The sequence below is a fragment of the Podarcis raffonei genome, chromosome 15 (assembly GCF_027172205.1).
Source record: "Podarcis raffonei isolate rPodRaf1 chromosome 15, rPodRaf1.pri, whole genome shotgun sequence".
NCBI classification, from domain to species: Eukaryota; Metazoa; Chordata; class Lepidosauria; order Squamata; family Lacertidae; genus Podarcis; species Podarcis raffonei.
In genome coordinates, this window is record NC_070616.1 from 41465775 (window position 1) to 41482102 (window position 16328).

A 16328-nucleotide genomic window follows, 5' to 3' on the forward strand; every position below is an offset into this window, starting at 1 on the left:
TTGGTTCCCATTGGGTGAAAGAAGGGGAAGACAGGGGAAAAAATTCAGAATGAGTGGCGTGGATTGGTGGGTGGGCGTGCCAGTTGGAGAAGTGCTGCTTCCGGGTTTGTCGCTGGGCTGGCAAGAAGTCCCGGGCGCGGCTTGAGGCGCCTCAGTCCCTGCGGGTGGGGGAGGCGATGAAGAGAGTCACCCTGTTTGTCAATGGCAGCCCCAGGAATGGAAAGGTGAGTGAGGGCCTTTTTCAGAAGGGGCTTGAATCATGAGGAGATTTACTTTAATTTCCACCATCCCAGTCAAGAGGCACATAAAGCGACAGAGCCAAGTCTCTGCTCCCAAGCAGCTTACAATCGAAAACAGGCAGTGAAGTTGCTAGATCTCAAGGTCTGATTAGAAGTTTACGGGTTTGGGGTCCCCTCCCCACTCTCCCTACTGTCCTATACCAGTTTACCTGGGAGTAAGCCCCGTTGCGACTCACTTCTATGGAGACTTTCAATTTTAGTCATCTGATTTATATGGCATCTTTTAGAAACGTTTCTAGGGCGAATTTACCCCCGCCCCGCCCCAAGATAATATACACAGATTAAAATTATACTGAACAGTAGCATTTATTTATTAAAAAATAATAATAGAGGTCACTGAGCAGGTAGATTCCAGCAGTGGGGTGCCACTTCTGAGAAGACATATTGGTGATCTTCTTTCTTAGAATGTCACACGGAATAAGTACTGTAAATCCTTTAAAAAAAAAAGTTAAGGAATTTATGCCCTGCCTATTTAACTATAAAAGCCTTAAAGCAAGAAGGCTCGCCATATATATTTACTGATTAAAATGAAATTAATCATGTAATTATATTCAATAAAATCAATCACCCAAGATTGATCAGCTTGGAAAACTGGCAACAACTCTGTTTGACCCAAATATTTAAAATGAGTATTTGTTTAAGCAAGGCACATGTGTATTAGAATGTAATTTTATTTTATAGTGTATATTTTTAAAACTCTGAATCTTATTTTGAAAAGAATTAGGCTATCTTGTTCTTGACATTTGATTTTATTGATAATATATACATAAATATATAATATACACATACACAAATTTATGTAAATTGTTTTGAGAATTTTATTATTTAAGGGATATCCAAATAAAATAAATGCAATAAATATATGTGGGAGAGACAAAGGAAAGAGTGGGTGGGTGGGTGGGTGGGTAGGAAGTAGATAATAATTACTATGGAAAAAACAAGCTGGCAGAACGGACTTTGCTGGGTTGTGGAAAGAGAGCAATAACGTTACCAGGTGAAAGTGCCTAGGGAAGCTGTTGGATTTGAGACTAATAAAAGCCCTGCTGGATCAGACCAAAGGCCCGTCTAGTCCAGCATCCTGTTTTGCACAGTGGCCACACAGATGCGTAGCAACCCCCACCAGCACCTGGAATGGAGAGATGACCCAAAGTTGCTGAGTTTCTTTTGGGAGATAGCCCTGCAGTCCCCGTCCCATGTCACGTCTCTGCCTCCAAAGGCTTGCACAGCTGTTTGTTGCAGCAGCCCTGGCTATAAGCACCTCCCTTTGGGGGCAGCTCAGAGACCAGGGATGGTAGTAGCAGCAGCTGACCGGAGGACTCTCAAGAGAGGAGGCTGAGGAAACACTCCACAAAGGAGGGTGTTCAAAAATGGGTGAGAAGGCTCTGCACCCTCTGCAGGCAAGGGGTGCCACAGAAAGAACTTGGTTGGTTGAAAACGTCTGCCCTAAAGCAAAAAGGTTTCACCTGGTACCTAAGAGTGAGTCAGAAATTAACAACAGCTTAATATATAATAATTTATTATTTAGACCCCACCCATTTGGCTGGGTTTCCCCAGCCACTCTGGGCGGCTCCCAACAGAATATTTAAAACACGATAAAACATCAAACATTAAGAACTTCCCTAAACAGGGCTTCCTTCAGTAGTGATTCTGGGTGGAGGGCAGGGATTTCTGCATTACCCCCAAGTGTGATGATGGGTTGCAAGTTGTGTACAAAACAAAAGGTCGAGTACCGGTAGCTTATTGCCCATCATAATTAAAAATAATAACACTAATAACATGACATCCTTCCAGTAATTACCGCCATCCTTTCTGAACTGGATGTATGCAAACAGCTGAATTTTCCAGTTTTCTTTTTTTCATGTTCGTAAATTTCACTCGGAGGTTTGTTTGTCTCTGAGACCTGTTCTTTAAAAAAAATCCTTGATAACTGTACATGTAAATTGGTTCTGAAGACATAGCCATTAGCTGTAGACATAGCCGTTAAAAGCTCTAGGTGGCTTTGGAATTTAGTGAAACATAGGTAAACATGGCATTCCAAAAATGGTTTTATTTATTGCCTTTGGAAATACTGAACAAGTTTAGAGATGGAGCAGATGAGTCATACAGGGCGGAAATTGTTATTTGAAGTAGTTGTCTGTGAAACTAGTAAATACAGTAAAAATGGACCTTGACTGTGTCTCATGGTTTGTAAGGGGAGAGCTAAACCACAAGTCAGTTAAGATGGCATGCTCAGCCAAACCTTGACTTAGCTAAGCATGGCTTGGTAGTAGAAAGGACCAGGGGGGAGCAAAGCAGCTGTGAGCTTTTCTCTGAGCCCACTTGCTTGCATGGTCTGGCAAAGGCATAGTTCGACTGACCATGTCATGTGAATCAGATCAGTCAGTTTTGAAGTTGTAACTTTTTTTGCAGGCAACTATACCCAAGAAAACCACATGCATAAAACGCTTGCTCTCTTAGTAAGCTAAAATTAGAATGCAGTGCCTTCATTCTTTTTGTTTAATGTTTTTAATACTGTATAAGGAAGTGTACACTATTGAATTGTATCTGGAAACATTTACAAATGTCTTCCTAAAAAAAGCTCAGGGTGTCCTGGCTTTTACTTTTTGAAATATATCAGTACTATAATACAAAGCGGACTTTGTTTTTGTTGTTTTGTCTTAAGCAGTGCAGAAAGTTTGGCTATTGAGCAGAGGCTCAGGTGACTTTGTACATGTTAAAACCTACAATGGCACACACTGTTTTGTTGACTAAACTGAAGACAACCATGGAAAACCTGGTCTATTTTAGGGTTTTGGGTGGGAAAGTCTAAAAAGCTTTCTAATTCAAAATATTCCAGAAAAGCCACTTTGCTGGCTTTCTGGCCGTCATACATCCACAGAGGGACAGAATAGAAATAGCAGCATTAAGCATAAATTTAGCAGGTGCTCTTCCTGTTGCTGTTTCTGCTCATAATCAACAACAGGCAGCCAAGCTCTGATTAGGAACAAGTACAGGAACCATAAATAACAAATTGTGTGTTTGGGGCAAAGCATCTTTCCCCCCTTTTCATTCACTGGAACCCCATGCACCTGTAGCTTGTGTTTTGTGAAGCTGCTGACTATTCAAGATCTTGTTTGAGTTATGAATGAAAACACATGACAGCTACATTTGAATGTGCCATAATTCAAATGGTGCTGAGGTTTCTGGCATTTCCCATCTATGTATGCTATTCAGGTTGGACAAGGAATGTAGGTTCATAAAACAAAAGTGGGGGCCCTAAAACATTAACCACTGTTGGGCTAAATACTCCCCTTCTCTTTTTATAGGTTGTGGCTGTTTATGGGACACTGTCTGATTTGCTGTCTGTAGCCAGTAATAAGCTTGGAATAAAAGCAACCAGCGTGTACAATGGGAGAGGTGGGCTCATTGACGACATTGCTTTGATAAGGTAAGTTGGGCCTGGATTTAACGTTCACATGATTGGAACTTTCTTGCAGAAACTAAAAGGAACCAACAGCTGCTTGGAGGGAAGGGGGTGACTGTCAACTGTCTGTAAGAATACAGTGACTTCATTGCACTGGAATGTGCCATTGCTTTCTGACCTTCCAAAAGTGGGGTAGCTGCTCATGAGGACCAGTTCAAAACTGCTGGCCAAACTACACCATGGTTTTGTGGAGCATGTTGTGGACTCCCTCCTTTTCCTTCCCTCCATTTCCTGGTTTGGAGGAATCGGAGTTTGTCGTAAAGAGCACAATCTGCCTGTAGACCAGAAATAAACATCCATTTTAAAACAGTTTTCAGTTCTAGTAGGGTGGTGAGCCAGGGTTTGTAGTAATCATAGTTTGCCTGATTCAGAGATTATTGTGGACTCTGATTCAGCGTTCGAAATTACCAGGCACTAAGTGCATTTTGCAACTGGATGGAGCTGTGCAGGCACTTAGCACCTCCACTTGCCTGGCTGCAGTCAGCTAGTCTGCCGGGCACTGCGGAAGCAAAAGACACCAGGTGATTTACCCAGCAGCAAACTGTGTCTCTTTATATATAATTATTAATATTTACTGTCAGACAAATCACCTGGTCTGCGGAGTAGTGTGGCAGCAAAAAAAAAAAAAAAAAGGCACACAGACATTTTTCACTCCTCTGATATAATTATTACCTTAAATAGTTATTGTTATATGTCGGTTTTGTCTGATTTCTTCAGAGGCTGGAATTAATTTGTTGGGAAATAGACCTCAAACAAATTCTCATTCAGATTTTCTTGCAAAAATCTGGATATATCTTGAACTTTCTCCAGTGCCCCCAGTTGTGACTGTTGTTGCATTTTTTTGGTGACTGGATCAAAATGAGGTGTACAAGTTTTGGATTGCAAAATTGAACACTTAACTGTTTACTGAAAGTTAACTTTTAGAAAATACATTCTGCTATCAGTTTTTGAAGACAATTGCAACAACTGTTCCATATTTGTCATTAACAAAATATTACTCTGCTCATAGAGTAATTGTGGATTGTATTGCACCAGTGACTATGACGTGGCTGGGTGTGCCCAAATAACTTTTCCTGTGAGCCCAGAAAGCCTTCCTTGTTTATGGGAAGTAGTTACTCAGAGACACATGCAAAGGAGAGGGAAGAGCATAACATACTTGAGGGCGGGATCAGAAGGGGGTGCCAGGTTTCTAAGAGAGGGTCTACACATTCAGAAAAGCATCATGGTGCAACCCCCTTAGGATAGGGCCCGAATGCAGGTAGGAAATAGCATGCCCAAATGCTCCCCTGCATCCCTGGTAGGTTAGCTCATGTGCACAGTGAGTTTTTGATGGAACACATTCAGACATGCAGTCTTCTGCCTGCATTCTGTAGTAACACAGTCTTAGAAGGGCTTAACCAAATTATTCATTCCTTTATTTCATAAAATTTATATACCATTTGATCGTAGAAAACCTCAAAGCAGTTTACAAAAAATATTATTACATAAAATTATCTCTAAAATATTTACAACCATACTTTAAAGCATGCATAATTTAAAACATGATGGTGATTGTTTTCCACCCTCAATTATTTACTGCCTCCCTGGCACCCAGCCAGTTATCCTGGAACAGTTCCTTAGCTTTTAACGCCCCTTAGTTTAAATTGAAAACCTTGGAGATTGCAGTTATGCTTCTGGTCACTATTGCCCTAAACCGAGTTATATACCGTCTCCTTGCACATGGAAACATTTGACACTCTTTCTCTCTTCCCATTTCAGGGATGATGATGTCCTCTTTGTATGTGAAGGGGAGCCGTTCATTGGTAAGAATCCAGAATTTTGCTCTGTTGCTTTTTGTCTTGTGAAATGAACAAGTTCACGACGGCACTAAAAGTGTTCATGTACATTCCGTGCTTACAGATCCCCAGAATGATGTAAACCCTCCTGAAGCATTAACAGGCTCTCACTCAGACTGGATAACTCTCAACGTTGGAGGGCGGTACTTCACAACTACCCGGTAAGAGCCTGTCACTTTGTTGCCACAAGGTTATTTATTTTTGCAAAATGCTTCAACGAACTCAATGAGTCAGCAGACAAAATCATTACCAACACTGCAGAAAATTACTCCATCCCACTAAAACACAGGCTCCAAATTCTAGCCAGTAACTATCGGCTCCAACCCTCTACAGTCGAATGCCCTTTTAAAGTAAATAAATTGTGCTTGTTGGTTTTCTAAATGATGATTTTGCTATTGGAGCAAAGGGAAGGAACGGCATAGGAAAAATAGGAAGGTCATTGGTCCATCTACCTCACGGTTGTCTACAAGGACTGGCAATGGCTCTCCAGGGCTTCAGCCCTCCCTGGGGATGTGGGGAATTGAATCTGTGGCACATGATGTGCAAAGCATAAGCTCATCCACTGAGCTCCTGCCCTCTTGCATAAGGTTTACAGTTAAAAGTACCAAACACAGAGGGAAATATCTCTGCAAAACAAAACAAAAATCTACGCAAAACCTGAACATCATTCTAAAAATCAAAGCCTTGAACTTATTTGTTAATACTTCTGCTTTTTCCCCCTAGGACCACATTAGTTAGTAAAGAACCTGATAGCATGCTGGCTCGCATGTTTAAAGATAAAGGTCAGTATGGACTAAAATTATTCTAAGTCAATCCCCCATTTTTTAGGCTTTGTTATGGGAGCCTCTCTCAAAGCAGACAAATAGTTTATCGAAAGGTGCATTGCACAGCTTCATTGGCAGCTGCCCCATTGCATGACAAGTTGGTTGTTTCTGCAAGCAAATAAGCTTTGTGTCTTGTTGTTGGATTATTGTTCATGTTTTGTGATTCTCCATTTTTGCTTCTTCCCTGTATGAGTGAGAAGAAGAACCTAAGAAGCCAGATTCAAGCCTGGCTTCCTCTAACAAATGAACTTGATTTTTTCCCTGTACAGCAACAGAAAAAGATGCCTAATTAATCAGTCTTACAATACAGAAGAATAATCAGGATTGCAATCTTAATTACGCTTTAAATCACCGGCATGAATTCAGGTTGGCAAGACAAAGGTTAATTGCCCACCTTGAGTCATTGTGACATCAATTGATTGACAAGTGGGCAGTCCCACCCACCCTTCAAAAATGGCCCACAGGGGCTGTTGGAGCTCAGGATCTGGCCCAGCAGGTGGATTCTGTTTCACACCCCTGTACTATAGGAAAGCTCAGAGCAGTATTTGAAGTTAGCCCAGGCGCCAGGTAGAGGGCCTTCTCGGTAGTAGCCCCCTCCCTGTGGAACACCCTCCCTTCAGATGTCAAGGAGATAAGCAACTATCTGACTTAGAAGACATCTGAAGGCAGTCCTGTCTTAGGAAAGCTTTTAAGGACTGGTGTTTTTACTATGTTGCTAGATATGTTGTAAGCCACCCAGAATGGCTGGGGAAACCCAGCCAGATGGGTGGGGTTTTATTCATTCATTCATTCATTCATTCATTCATTTATTTATTTATTTATTTATTTATTTATTTATTTATTTATTTATTTATTTATTTTGCAACTGGTGCAGGTCCCATTGTGACCCTGTGGAGAGCTCTGGATGCCAGGTTGGCAACTGGGGAAAGCAGAATGTCACTTAGAGAAGTGTCTGAAATATTTTCCTTGAAACTTGAATTACCGTATTTTTCGCCCTATAGGACGCACTTTTTCCCCTCCAAAAATGAAGGGGAAATGTGTGTGCGTCCTATGGGGCGAATGCAGGCTTCAGGAAGCTATCCGCAAGCCGTGGGAGAGCTGCACAACTTTGCGCAGCTCTCCCACGGCTTGGGGAGAGCTGCCCGCACCCCGAAGCTGAGCTCAGCGCCCCCCCCCCAGGCTTCGGGCTTAGTGCAGCTCTCTGCAAGCCGTGGGAGGGCTGCGCGAAGTCGCGCAGCTCTCCCACGGCTAGCGGAGAGCTTGCCTGCACCCAGAAGCTTGGGGTGCTCTGAGCTCAGCACACCCCAAGCTTCGGGATAGCTGCCCGATGCCCGGAGCACGGGGCGCACTGAAGCAGAGCGCCCCGCGCTTCGGGCAGACATCCGCTGCCTAGGGAGCCCTGCGGGAGTTCCCGCAGGGCTCCTTAGGCTGCGGATAGCAGCCTGTTGCCTGGAGCGCGGGGCGCGCTGATGCCGCGGCTGGGGGGGGGGAAATAATTTTTTTTCTTTATTCCCCCCCCCAAAAAAACCTAGGTGCATCCTTTGGGCCGGTGCATCCTATAGGGCGAAAAATGCGGTAGTTTTATTCTGGATTGTTTTATTTGATGTTTTAGTGTGTTGTAAACCGTGTTGTGATTTTTTCTTTAAAATATAAAGTGGTATAGAAATGGAATGATAATTAATAATAATAATAATAATAATAATATCACATCGGGCAAGGGGGAATGGCGCCGAGACATTCCATTGTGGCAACCATAGCCCAGGTTTAAGGTGCCGTTTGCCAATTAGATTATATAGTCAGAGACTTCTCTAGAACCCTTAGTCCAGAATTTGAACTCTGGTCTAGCTGAAAGGCCATGACTAATCTGTATCTCACCAATTCTCTTTTAAGTAGGATGGAACTGTTAGAACAGCCCCTATATTTGGTCTTTGGCTTGCTTTTTCCTTTATAACATTTTGAGTTGAAACTCTTAAGAGGACTTTTGAAAATTGCTCCCTCTCCCAAGCTGTCTGTTTTTAAATAACTTCCTTGAGCTAGTTCACAACTGGGTTATTACAATAATAAATCTGATTTTTGAAGGCTTTCTTTTTTTGTGCACTGAATTTTTGTGTGATATTTCCTGTTGGAAACAGATGCCTGGGGGAATAAGCGAGATCACAGGGGAGCCTTCCTAGTCGACCGTAGTCCTGAGTACTTTGAACCAATTTTGAACTTTCTGCGTCATGGACAGCTTATTGTAAATGAAGGCATTAATTTGTTAGGTATGTATTATTGGGGTACCAGCCATGTTATCATTTTCTTGTTGTTTGCTGCCGAACACTTGTTCTTAGATGAGCATAAAGAGGCTAGTGGATGGTGCTGTCAAAACACTAATTGTTTCTTAGTTTGGTTTTCCTTAGCAGGGGTGGGGAGGAGTGCATCCTGCAGACTTAAGAGCCAGACCTATATGGGATTCAGAAGATTGATTATTGAAGTATTAAAACAAAATGGAACAAAAATAAATTGCAGCTGAGAGAGGTGGACTCTAGCTTGGGACATATCCAACTAAGATCTACTCAGAGGAAATCCATTGAAATTAGTAGACCAAAGTTAGCTGTGTCTACCTATTGTTAGTGGGTCTACTCTCTGCAGGACTAGCATATTAGAATGCAAACATCTTGCCACTGAGAGAAGGGTTGCTTATCCTCTTTTCCCCTCACACTGTTTTCACACTCCAAATGCCGCTCCTGAAGCTGTTAAATCATTTGGGTGGGAGTGTGGAGGTCTCTTTCCCAGTGGTCTCCTGGCAGCTTTGGAGGAGAAAAGGAAGAAAGCCAATCTTCTTTCTTTCTTTTTTGAAGGAAAATAATGATAGAAAAAAGGGGTCAAGTCTTCTTCCCTGACCTAATTCAGGGCCACTTTGGTTAATTCTTAGCTTTAAAAAAGAGGAAACATGTCAGAATATATTATCGTAGAGCTCACACTTTACATCCTAGCTCTTAATTGATTGGAGCTAGAGAAACTATAACTAACACAGAATACATTCTCAGTATAGCATGTCAAAACTCCCCTTGGCTCAAGTGGGAGAAATACTTCACCCTAAATATATTTGTTGCTGTCAGCTTATTAAAGGCTGGAATAATCGCCGTTTTATTAATCAGAAGTGTGTGAGAGGAATTTGGGGACATTGCATCCTGTGCTCTTAAATTTTATTCACCTCTTTGCATCCCCCATGGAAAAAACAGTACTTGTTTTGGAAGCATACGCTTCCGAAATTGGATAACCATGGGGCCCTTTGGGCTGGAAATCTAATTCTCCTTTCCTCCGTCCCCAATTACATCCAATATAAGATGTGTACGACCGACAGTTTTATTGGTGTGTGCTGCTCATAGGAGAGAGTTTAAAACTTTTAAGCAACCTTGTTCTCTTGCCAAGAGAAGAGGTAACCTCAACGGGTATGAAGCTTAAACACACAGTCTGAGTTGCTGCAGTCACAGGACTGGACTGGGCCCTGTGCACACGTAATAGTCCAGTGCTTTGGCTGCAGAGAGACCTGAGTTCAAATCCTCCCCCAGCCATGAAGCTATTCTGTGCCATTATGAGCTCAACAGAAGAAAGGGGGATAGAATTGTGTATTCTAATAATAATAATAATAATAATTAATAATAATTAATAATGTTGATCTAATCAGGATTTCACCTAATCATAGTTAATGAACCTTTGCAGGATTTTGTGTGCTCGCTGTCACTCACTCACTCACACCCCAATGCTGCCCAGGTTTAACCCCTTATAATTTCAGTTAGTACTGATTAGAAATACTGTAGGGTTTTGGTTGTTTCTTTACCTTTTACTACTTATGACACTTCTTTTAAGAGTAATAGTTAAAATAACAACTTAAAAACACCTGCCCCACACCAATGGTGGTGGGTATGGGTGTTGTTTAAGTTAACGCTAACCGTGGTGTGTTGTGGACCAGTTTTGAAACTGTCTTCAAACCCATATTTCAAGCCCTGCTTAACTGCAACTATGGTTAATTCTCATAATGGTTAAAATGGGTAGAAACGTCTTCCCACTGGTGCGAGGGTTCCGTTACTGGATGCTGTGCAGTGTGCATGTTAGTGGGAGCCCAAGTGCTGATCAAGTGGGGAGTTGCTTGTCCTGACATAAGCTAGTTAGAGCATTCACTTTGGGGAAGAAGAATTTGTGCACAATCTTGTGACTGGCCCCGCAACCCCGTTTAAGGGAACAGGATGCTGAGCATGTCATTTCTGTGCAGCTTTTCACCATTGTCATTTTAGCTGTTTTTATTATACAACCTTGGTTGTTGAACGCCTTGGTACTCGTATGTTTTGGCTCCCGAACGACATGAACTTGGAAGTGAGTGTTCTGGTTTGCAACCATTCTTTGGAAGCCGAATGTCCAGTGAGGCTTCTGCAGCTTCCGATTGGCCGCAGGACCTTCCTGCAGCCAATCAGAAGCCACACCTTGGTTTCCGAATATTTTGGAAGTCGGATGGACTTCCAGAGTGGATTCCGTTTGACTTCTGAGGTACCACTGTATTGCATAGATTGTCTTGAGACATATATAGTGGTACCTCGGGTTACATACGCTTCAGATTACAGACTCCGCTAACCCAGAAATATTACCTTGGGTTAAGAACTTTGCTTCAGGATGAGAACAGAAATCGTGCAGTGGCAGCACAGCGGCAGCAGGAGGCCCCATTAGCTAAAGTGGTGCTTCAGGTTATGAACAGTTTCAGGTTAAGAACGGACCTCCAGAATGAATTAAGTTATTAACCTGAGATACCACTGTATGTGGAAGGTAATTAATTAAGAATAATGATAATTGTAATTTATAGCAAGGATACCGGTACATTCATGTTCTTTTCTCTTGTGCTAGGGGTCTTAGAAGAAGCCAGGTTTTTTGGGGTTGACTCACTCATTGAACACCTAGAAGCAGCTATTAAGGTAATTACAGTTTTTGCAACCACCTCATTTTCTTGCCCAATAAAAATGTCAGTGGGCTTTCTATTCATGTCTACTCAGAAGCAAGCGTTATAAAGGCTGGAAATTAACTGGAGCACATCTCACTGAAAACAACAGAAATTCTGGGTAGACACATAGGATTGCACTGTAAGGGGGGTTTATTAGAAAAATGTTGAAATAACTATGTGGTATGTTAGATTAATATAGACATTTTATTATTATTATTATTATTATTATTATTATTATTATTATTGTTGTTGTTGTTGTTATTATTATTGTTATTATTATTTCTCTTGGATTACAAAACAGCTGTAAAATAAATGTGCTAAATCACAATCCATATGCATCAGAAATTTTCTCCCAGTTCAGAATTTTTCCAAAATCCCAACATCACTGAAAACTCAACTAGTAGTTGAATGTCATTTCTTGCTGCTCTTCTTCTTTCCCTACAGAATTCACAACCAGCTGAAGATCATTCGCCAATCTCCCGAAAGGAATTTGTTAGGTTCCTACTTGCGACTTCAACCAAATCTGAGCTACGCTGTCAGGTATCAAGAACAAATATTGTTCTTTGTTAGTTAGGGTTATTCTATAGGTTATCATATAACTCCTAAGGCAAGGTGGGGGATCTGTTTCAGCCTGAGGGTCAGGGCCAGAACTGGCCTATCTTTTTGGGGACATTTCAGGCCAATGGGCAGAGCCCACCCACCCAGTTTAATGTGGTATGGTCTATTCTCCAACCACATTCTACTGAATGTGTAAAGGAAGGGTGTGACTACTACCTACCGTTCCGGTAACTTAACGAAACAAAAATAAAGAAATCATGATCCAGCCATATCCCACAATGAATTGGAATAATTTGATCTTTTACCAATGAAAATCCCTCTATAGAAAATCCCCCCATCTTTCTACAAAGCAGATAATTTGTCTGTTCTCTTGATCAGTATAATGCCAATACAGTCAACAATTACACAGAGTTGATGAATTCATGTTCAGTGATGCTCTTTTTTGTTCATGGCCATGCAACAGCCAGTATTGTTAACTCGGTAGTTCCAAAATTAAACCCCATCTCATCCCCACACACAGTCTGTGGCTTAAGGCTCCGGACACGTTTCTTAGCACCAGTGCTGCATCTACAGTGTGGGGGTACCACCATCCTCCCCAATGGGCTTCGTTGTAAGGGATTCTTGAGATCATGTAGGCAAAGTTTGTTGAGTGCTCTGAAGTGCTATACAGGCAGCAAGTCTTTCCCCCCTCCCTTCTCCCAATTTTTCAGGGTTTAAATTTCAGCGGGGCAGATCTCTCTCGTTTAGATCTCCGATATATCAACTTCAAGATGGCCAACTTGAGCCGATGCAACCTGGCCCATGCCAACCTGTGCTGTGCAAACCTTGAACGAGCAGATCTCTCTGGATCAGTTCTAGATGTGAGTGTTGTTTTGAGTGGGGCTGAAAACCAGCATACATTTGTCTTTAGAACAAAGTGGGTACATTTATGCAGCTGTCCTGATTAATTGAATAAGATTTCTTTAATAGCATGACAACTTTGCCCTGAGTCCAGGAGTGGCAGACCTCAGGCCTGGAGGCCAAATACAGCCCTCCAGTCCTTCCTAGCAAGCCCTTGGGACTCCTGCAGGCCACACTCCCTTCCCAGCCACACCCCTTGCCCAGTACTTCGTCCTATTTGCATGGCAAGAATGTGTCCTTGAGCTCTGATAATGCCTTGCCTGCCTGCCTGGAGAATAGAGAGGGATGTGTGAGTATGTATGGAATGGAAACTAGCCTAAGGATAACAGCTCCATTAGTTTTCCTGAAACCCTGGAGAGCTGTTGCCAGTCAGTATAGACCATAATGAGCTAGATGAACCGGTGGTCTGGCTTGATATAAGGGCAGCTTCCTAATTTCCTAGAATGCCCATCCTATACATTCTTCAGTACCTCTCTCCACCATCTGGATTCACCTGCAACAAAATACACAAGAGGCAGCGGAGCTGGAACAGAAGTGTCCTTGAACCATTGCTTGAAGAGAATTGCAGGGATTTTTACCCATCCACTGGGACAAGACCAAAACCAATGCTTTTGGAACACTAGAGGGTAGATGTAGGAAAGACTTTCGGAAAATAAGAGCATTGTGACAATTAAATAGGCTACCAATGGGGGCTGTGGAATTTCCATAAGCAAAGGCTGGTCAGGCATGTCTCAAACATAGAATATTCACATCTGGACCAGTTAATACGTTGCACATCTTCTGACTGATTCATTTTAGCTCTCCCTCTCTCTCTCCATCAGTGTGCCAACCTCCAAGGAGTAAAGATGCTTTGTTCTAACGCAGAAGGAGCATCCCTGAAAGGGTGCAATTTTGAGGACCCCTCTGGCCTTAAAGCTAACCTAGAAGGTAAAAACAAAAACTTGGTGCCTTTCCGTCTTTATATGACACATGCTGTAGTGACAGGGAAATACTGAAATGTCTTGGAGGATTACAGGCATCTCCCCACTTATGTGGGGGTTACATTCAGATGCCCTGCATGCATAAGTGAAATTGCATAATATGGGGAGCATTCTTTAAATGCCCTCTCTGACACTCTTCAATTCATACAAAAAATACTGTATCCAAGAGTATCCACAACTAGAATTGAAGCTCTGGGGCTGGCAGGAGGCTGGAGGACGCATGGGAAAGTGGCTGTGGCTGCTGCTGCCCTACCCTGCAAATCAGCTGTTAGGTGGGGAGGCTGAGCAATGTAAACAAATCACCACTGTGCCTCTGGCCTCTTTGGGGCTTCCTCCGCGCTCACTGACATCCTCTTTGGGCTCCAGGGAAAGCCTCCTCATGAGCCACAAGGACTCAGCTCTCCTGCCATTTCCAGGTTGAATTGTATTATTTAAATATTTCCCAGCTCCATGAGTATATGCAGTCACACGCAAGTCATTCATGTGTAAGTGTGGGAGGACGGGGCACCTGTACTAAAGCCAAAATGAGCTCATCTGCTGAACTTACAGTTATGGAGATATTACTCTTGGATAATTCTGAAGATGGATTGCTTCATAAGTGTGTTGGTTTGGAGTGGGGAGGCATAGACGATGACACCTCCATATTAGGCAGCTGACGATGGGAAAGAGCCTTGTCTGAGACCTTTAACCGCATTTCATTAACAAACCAGAGCATCAAGCTGCAGAACTAGTGTGGTTGTTCTCAATAAGAAGGTCAAGAGCAGGCGATGAGAATGAACTCGTTCACATTTTTAAGCTGGACTTAAAATGTTATTTCCTACTTCAGGTGCTAACTTGAAAGGAGTTGATATGGAAGGTAGTCAGATGACTGGAATAAATCTGAGAGTTGCAACTTTGAAAAATGCAAAGCTAAAGAACTGCAACCTGAGAGGAGCAACTCTTGCAGGAACTGACTTGGAGGTAAGTTACATTTTCAGCTTTTGATCAACAGCTGAGCATTTATAGGGTTTCTGTTAACACTTTTCACAAATCTCAGGTGGCTTTTCATTTAAAAGGGTTCTCGATGCTACTGAATACATTTTTGTATCTTTCCATGGCTAGCTACCTTTTGGTTCACTGTTGGCTCCAACAGCCTTGCATTTGTAATAAATTATCAAAAGTGTTTGCCCATGAAGGTGACTCAGAAACTACAACTAATCCAGAACGCGGCAGCTGTCAGACTGGTGACTGGGAACGGTCGATGGAACTATATAACACCGGTCCTGAAAAGCCTTTAAATGGCCTCAGCCCTGCATACCTGAAGGAGCATCTCCACCCCCATTGTTCAGCCCAGACACTGTGGTCCAGCTCTGAGGGCCTTCTGGTGGTTCCTTCACTGTGAGAAGTGAGGTTACAGGGAACCAAGCAGAGGGCCTTCTTGGCAGTGGCGCCCGCCCTGTGGCACACTCTCCCTTCAGATGTCAAGGAAATAAACAACTATCTGACTTTTAGAAGACATCTGAAGGCAACCCTGTATAGGGAAGTTTTTAAATGTTTAATTTTTTATTATGTTTTTATATATGTTGGAAACCACCCAGAGTGGCTGGGGCACAGATAGGTGGGGTGCAATTATTATTATTATTATTATTATTATTATTATTATTATTATTATTAATATTATTATTTTATTATATAAAAACACAATTAACAACTAAAAGGAGCATCCTCTTTAATATCAAAATAAACATTGCACATAAAAGGCAGCTACAAAACACAAAGAAAATTCACAAGCATAGTAAATGAATGTACAAAATATCCTCTGAGCATCAGGAAGTAAAATGCTGCAAATGGAAATCAACTAAGGTGAATAAATTCAACCTAACTTAACAAGATGGAAGCTGTTAGCTTTGCGTGTGCGTGTTTTAAACATATAAAAAGAGGAGACTTTAGTTTCCAACGTCTCTCTGCCATTTCAGAATTGTGACCTGTCGGGCTGTGACCTGCAAGAAGCCAATCTGAGAGGGTCAAACGTGAAAGGAGCCATCTTCGAAGAGATGCTGACACCGCTACACATGTCTCAGAGTGTCAGATAGGCTGTCCAGAAGAATGGGAGCTTCTTGCTGCAGATCACCTTCGTTCCACCCTTTATCCTTAATAACGTAGGAGCAACAATTCTTCCATGGCTTTGAGTTTCTCTGTGGTTGACTAAGGAACTGCCTCAGATCACACATATGTGGGAATTTCCCTTTCATAGAGGTAGAAGTAGCTGTTGAACCAAACCAGGAAAGTTGGAGGGCTTTGGAAGCAGAGATGTTGCTGTTTGCTCTGAATACGTTGGCACTTGTGCACCACCTCAATCACTCCAGAATGCATTTTAAGAGATTTGTTAATTTATTAAAGCACAATATATGCAATTTATATTTATTAAATGTCTAGTAGCAGTATGGATCATACACAGTAGCCAAAAAATGAAGTTTTGATTTGTTCATGTTGCATATTAAATAGCCCACTTGCCCCC

The 16328-nt window shown here is 42.2% G+C and overlaps 1 protein-coding gene across 3 annotated transcripts; it reads left to right on the forward strand.

Annotated features, from left to right (window-relative positions):
- The first annotated feature begins 99 nt into the window (after nt 1-99).
- On the forward strand, nt 100-16328 carry KCTD9 (potassium channel tetramerization domain containing 9). Of its 3 annotated transcripts, XM_053366521.1 has the most exons (12): nt 101-224; nt 3605-3726; nt 5521-5564; nt 5662-5758; nt 6321-6379; nt 8554-8682; nt 11300-11367; nt 11838-11933; nt 12662-12811; nt 13673-13778; nt 14658-14791; nt 15787-16328. In XM_053366521.1, the coding sequence occupies exons 1-12, from the start codon at nt 177-179 to the stop codon at nt 15901-15903; spliced, it is 1170 nt and encodes a 389-aa protein (XP_053222496.1). In that variant the 5' UTR covers nt 101-176; the 3' UTR covers nt 15904-16328. The 3 variants fall into 3 exon arrangements, with proteins under 3 accessions (XP_053222498.1, XP_053222496.1, XP_053222497.1); XM_053366523.1 differs by lacking the exon at nt 12662-12811 and having other exon boundaries at nt 100-224; XM_053366522.1 differs by lacking the exon at nt 8554-8682.

Coding starts and splice junctions, on each gene's coding strand:
- KCTD9 (XM_053366521.1), top strand. CDS start 177: ATGAAGAGAGTCACCCTGTTTGTCAATGGCAGCCCCAGGAATGGAAAG. Junction 11,934..12,661: donor AATCTGAGCTACGCTGTCAG/GTATCAAGAACA, acceptor CCAATTTTTCAG/GGTTTAAATTTCAGCGGGGC. Junction 14,792..15,786: donor TTGCAGGAACTGACTTGGAG/GTAAGTTACATT, acceptor CTGCCATTTCAG/AATTGTGACCTGTCGGGCTG.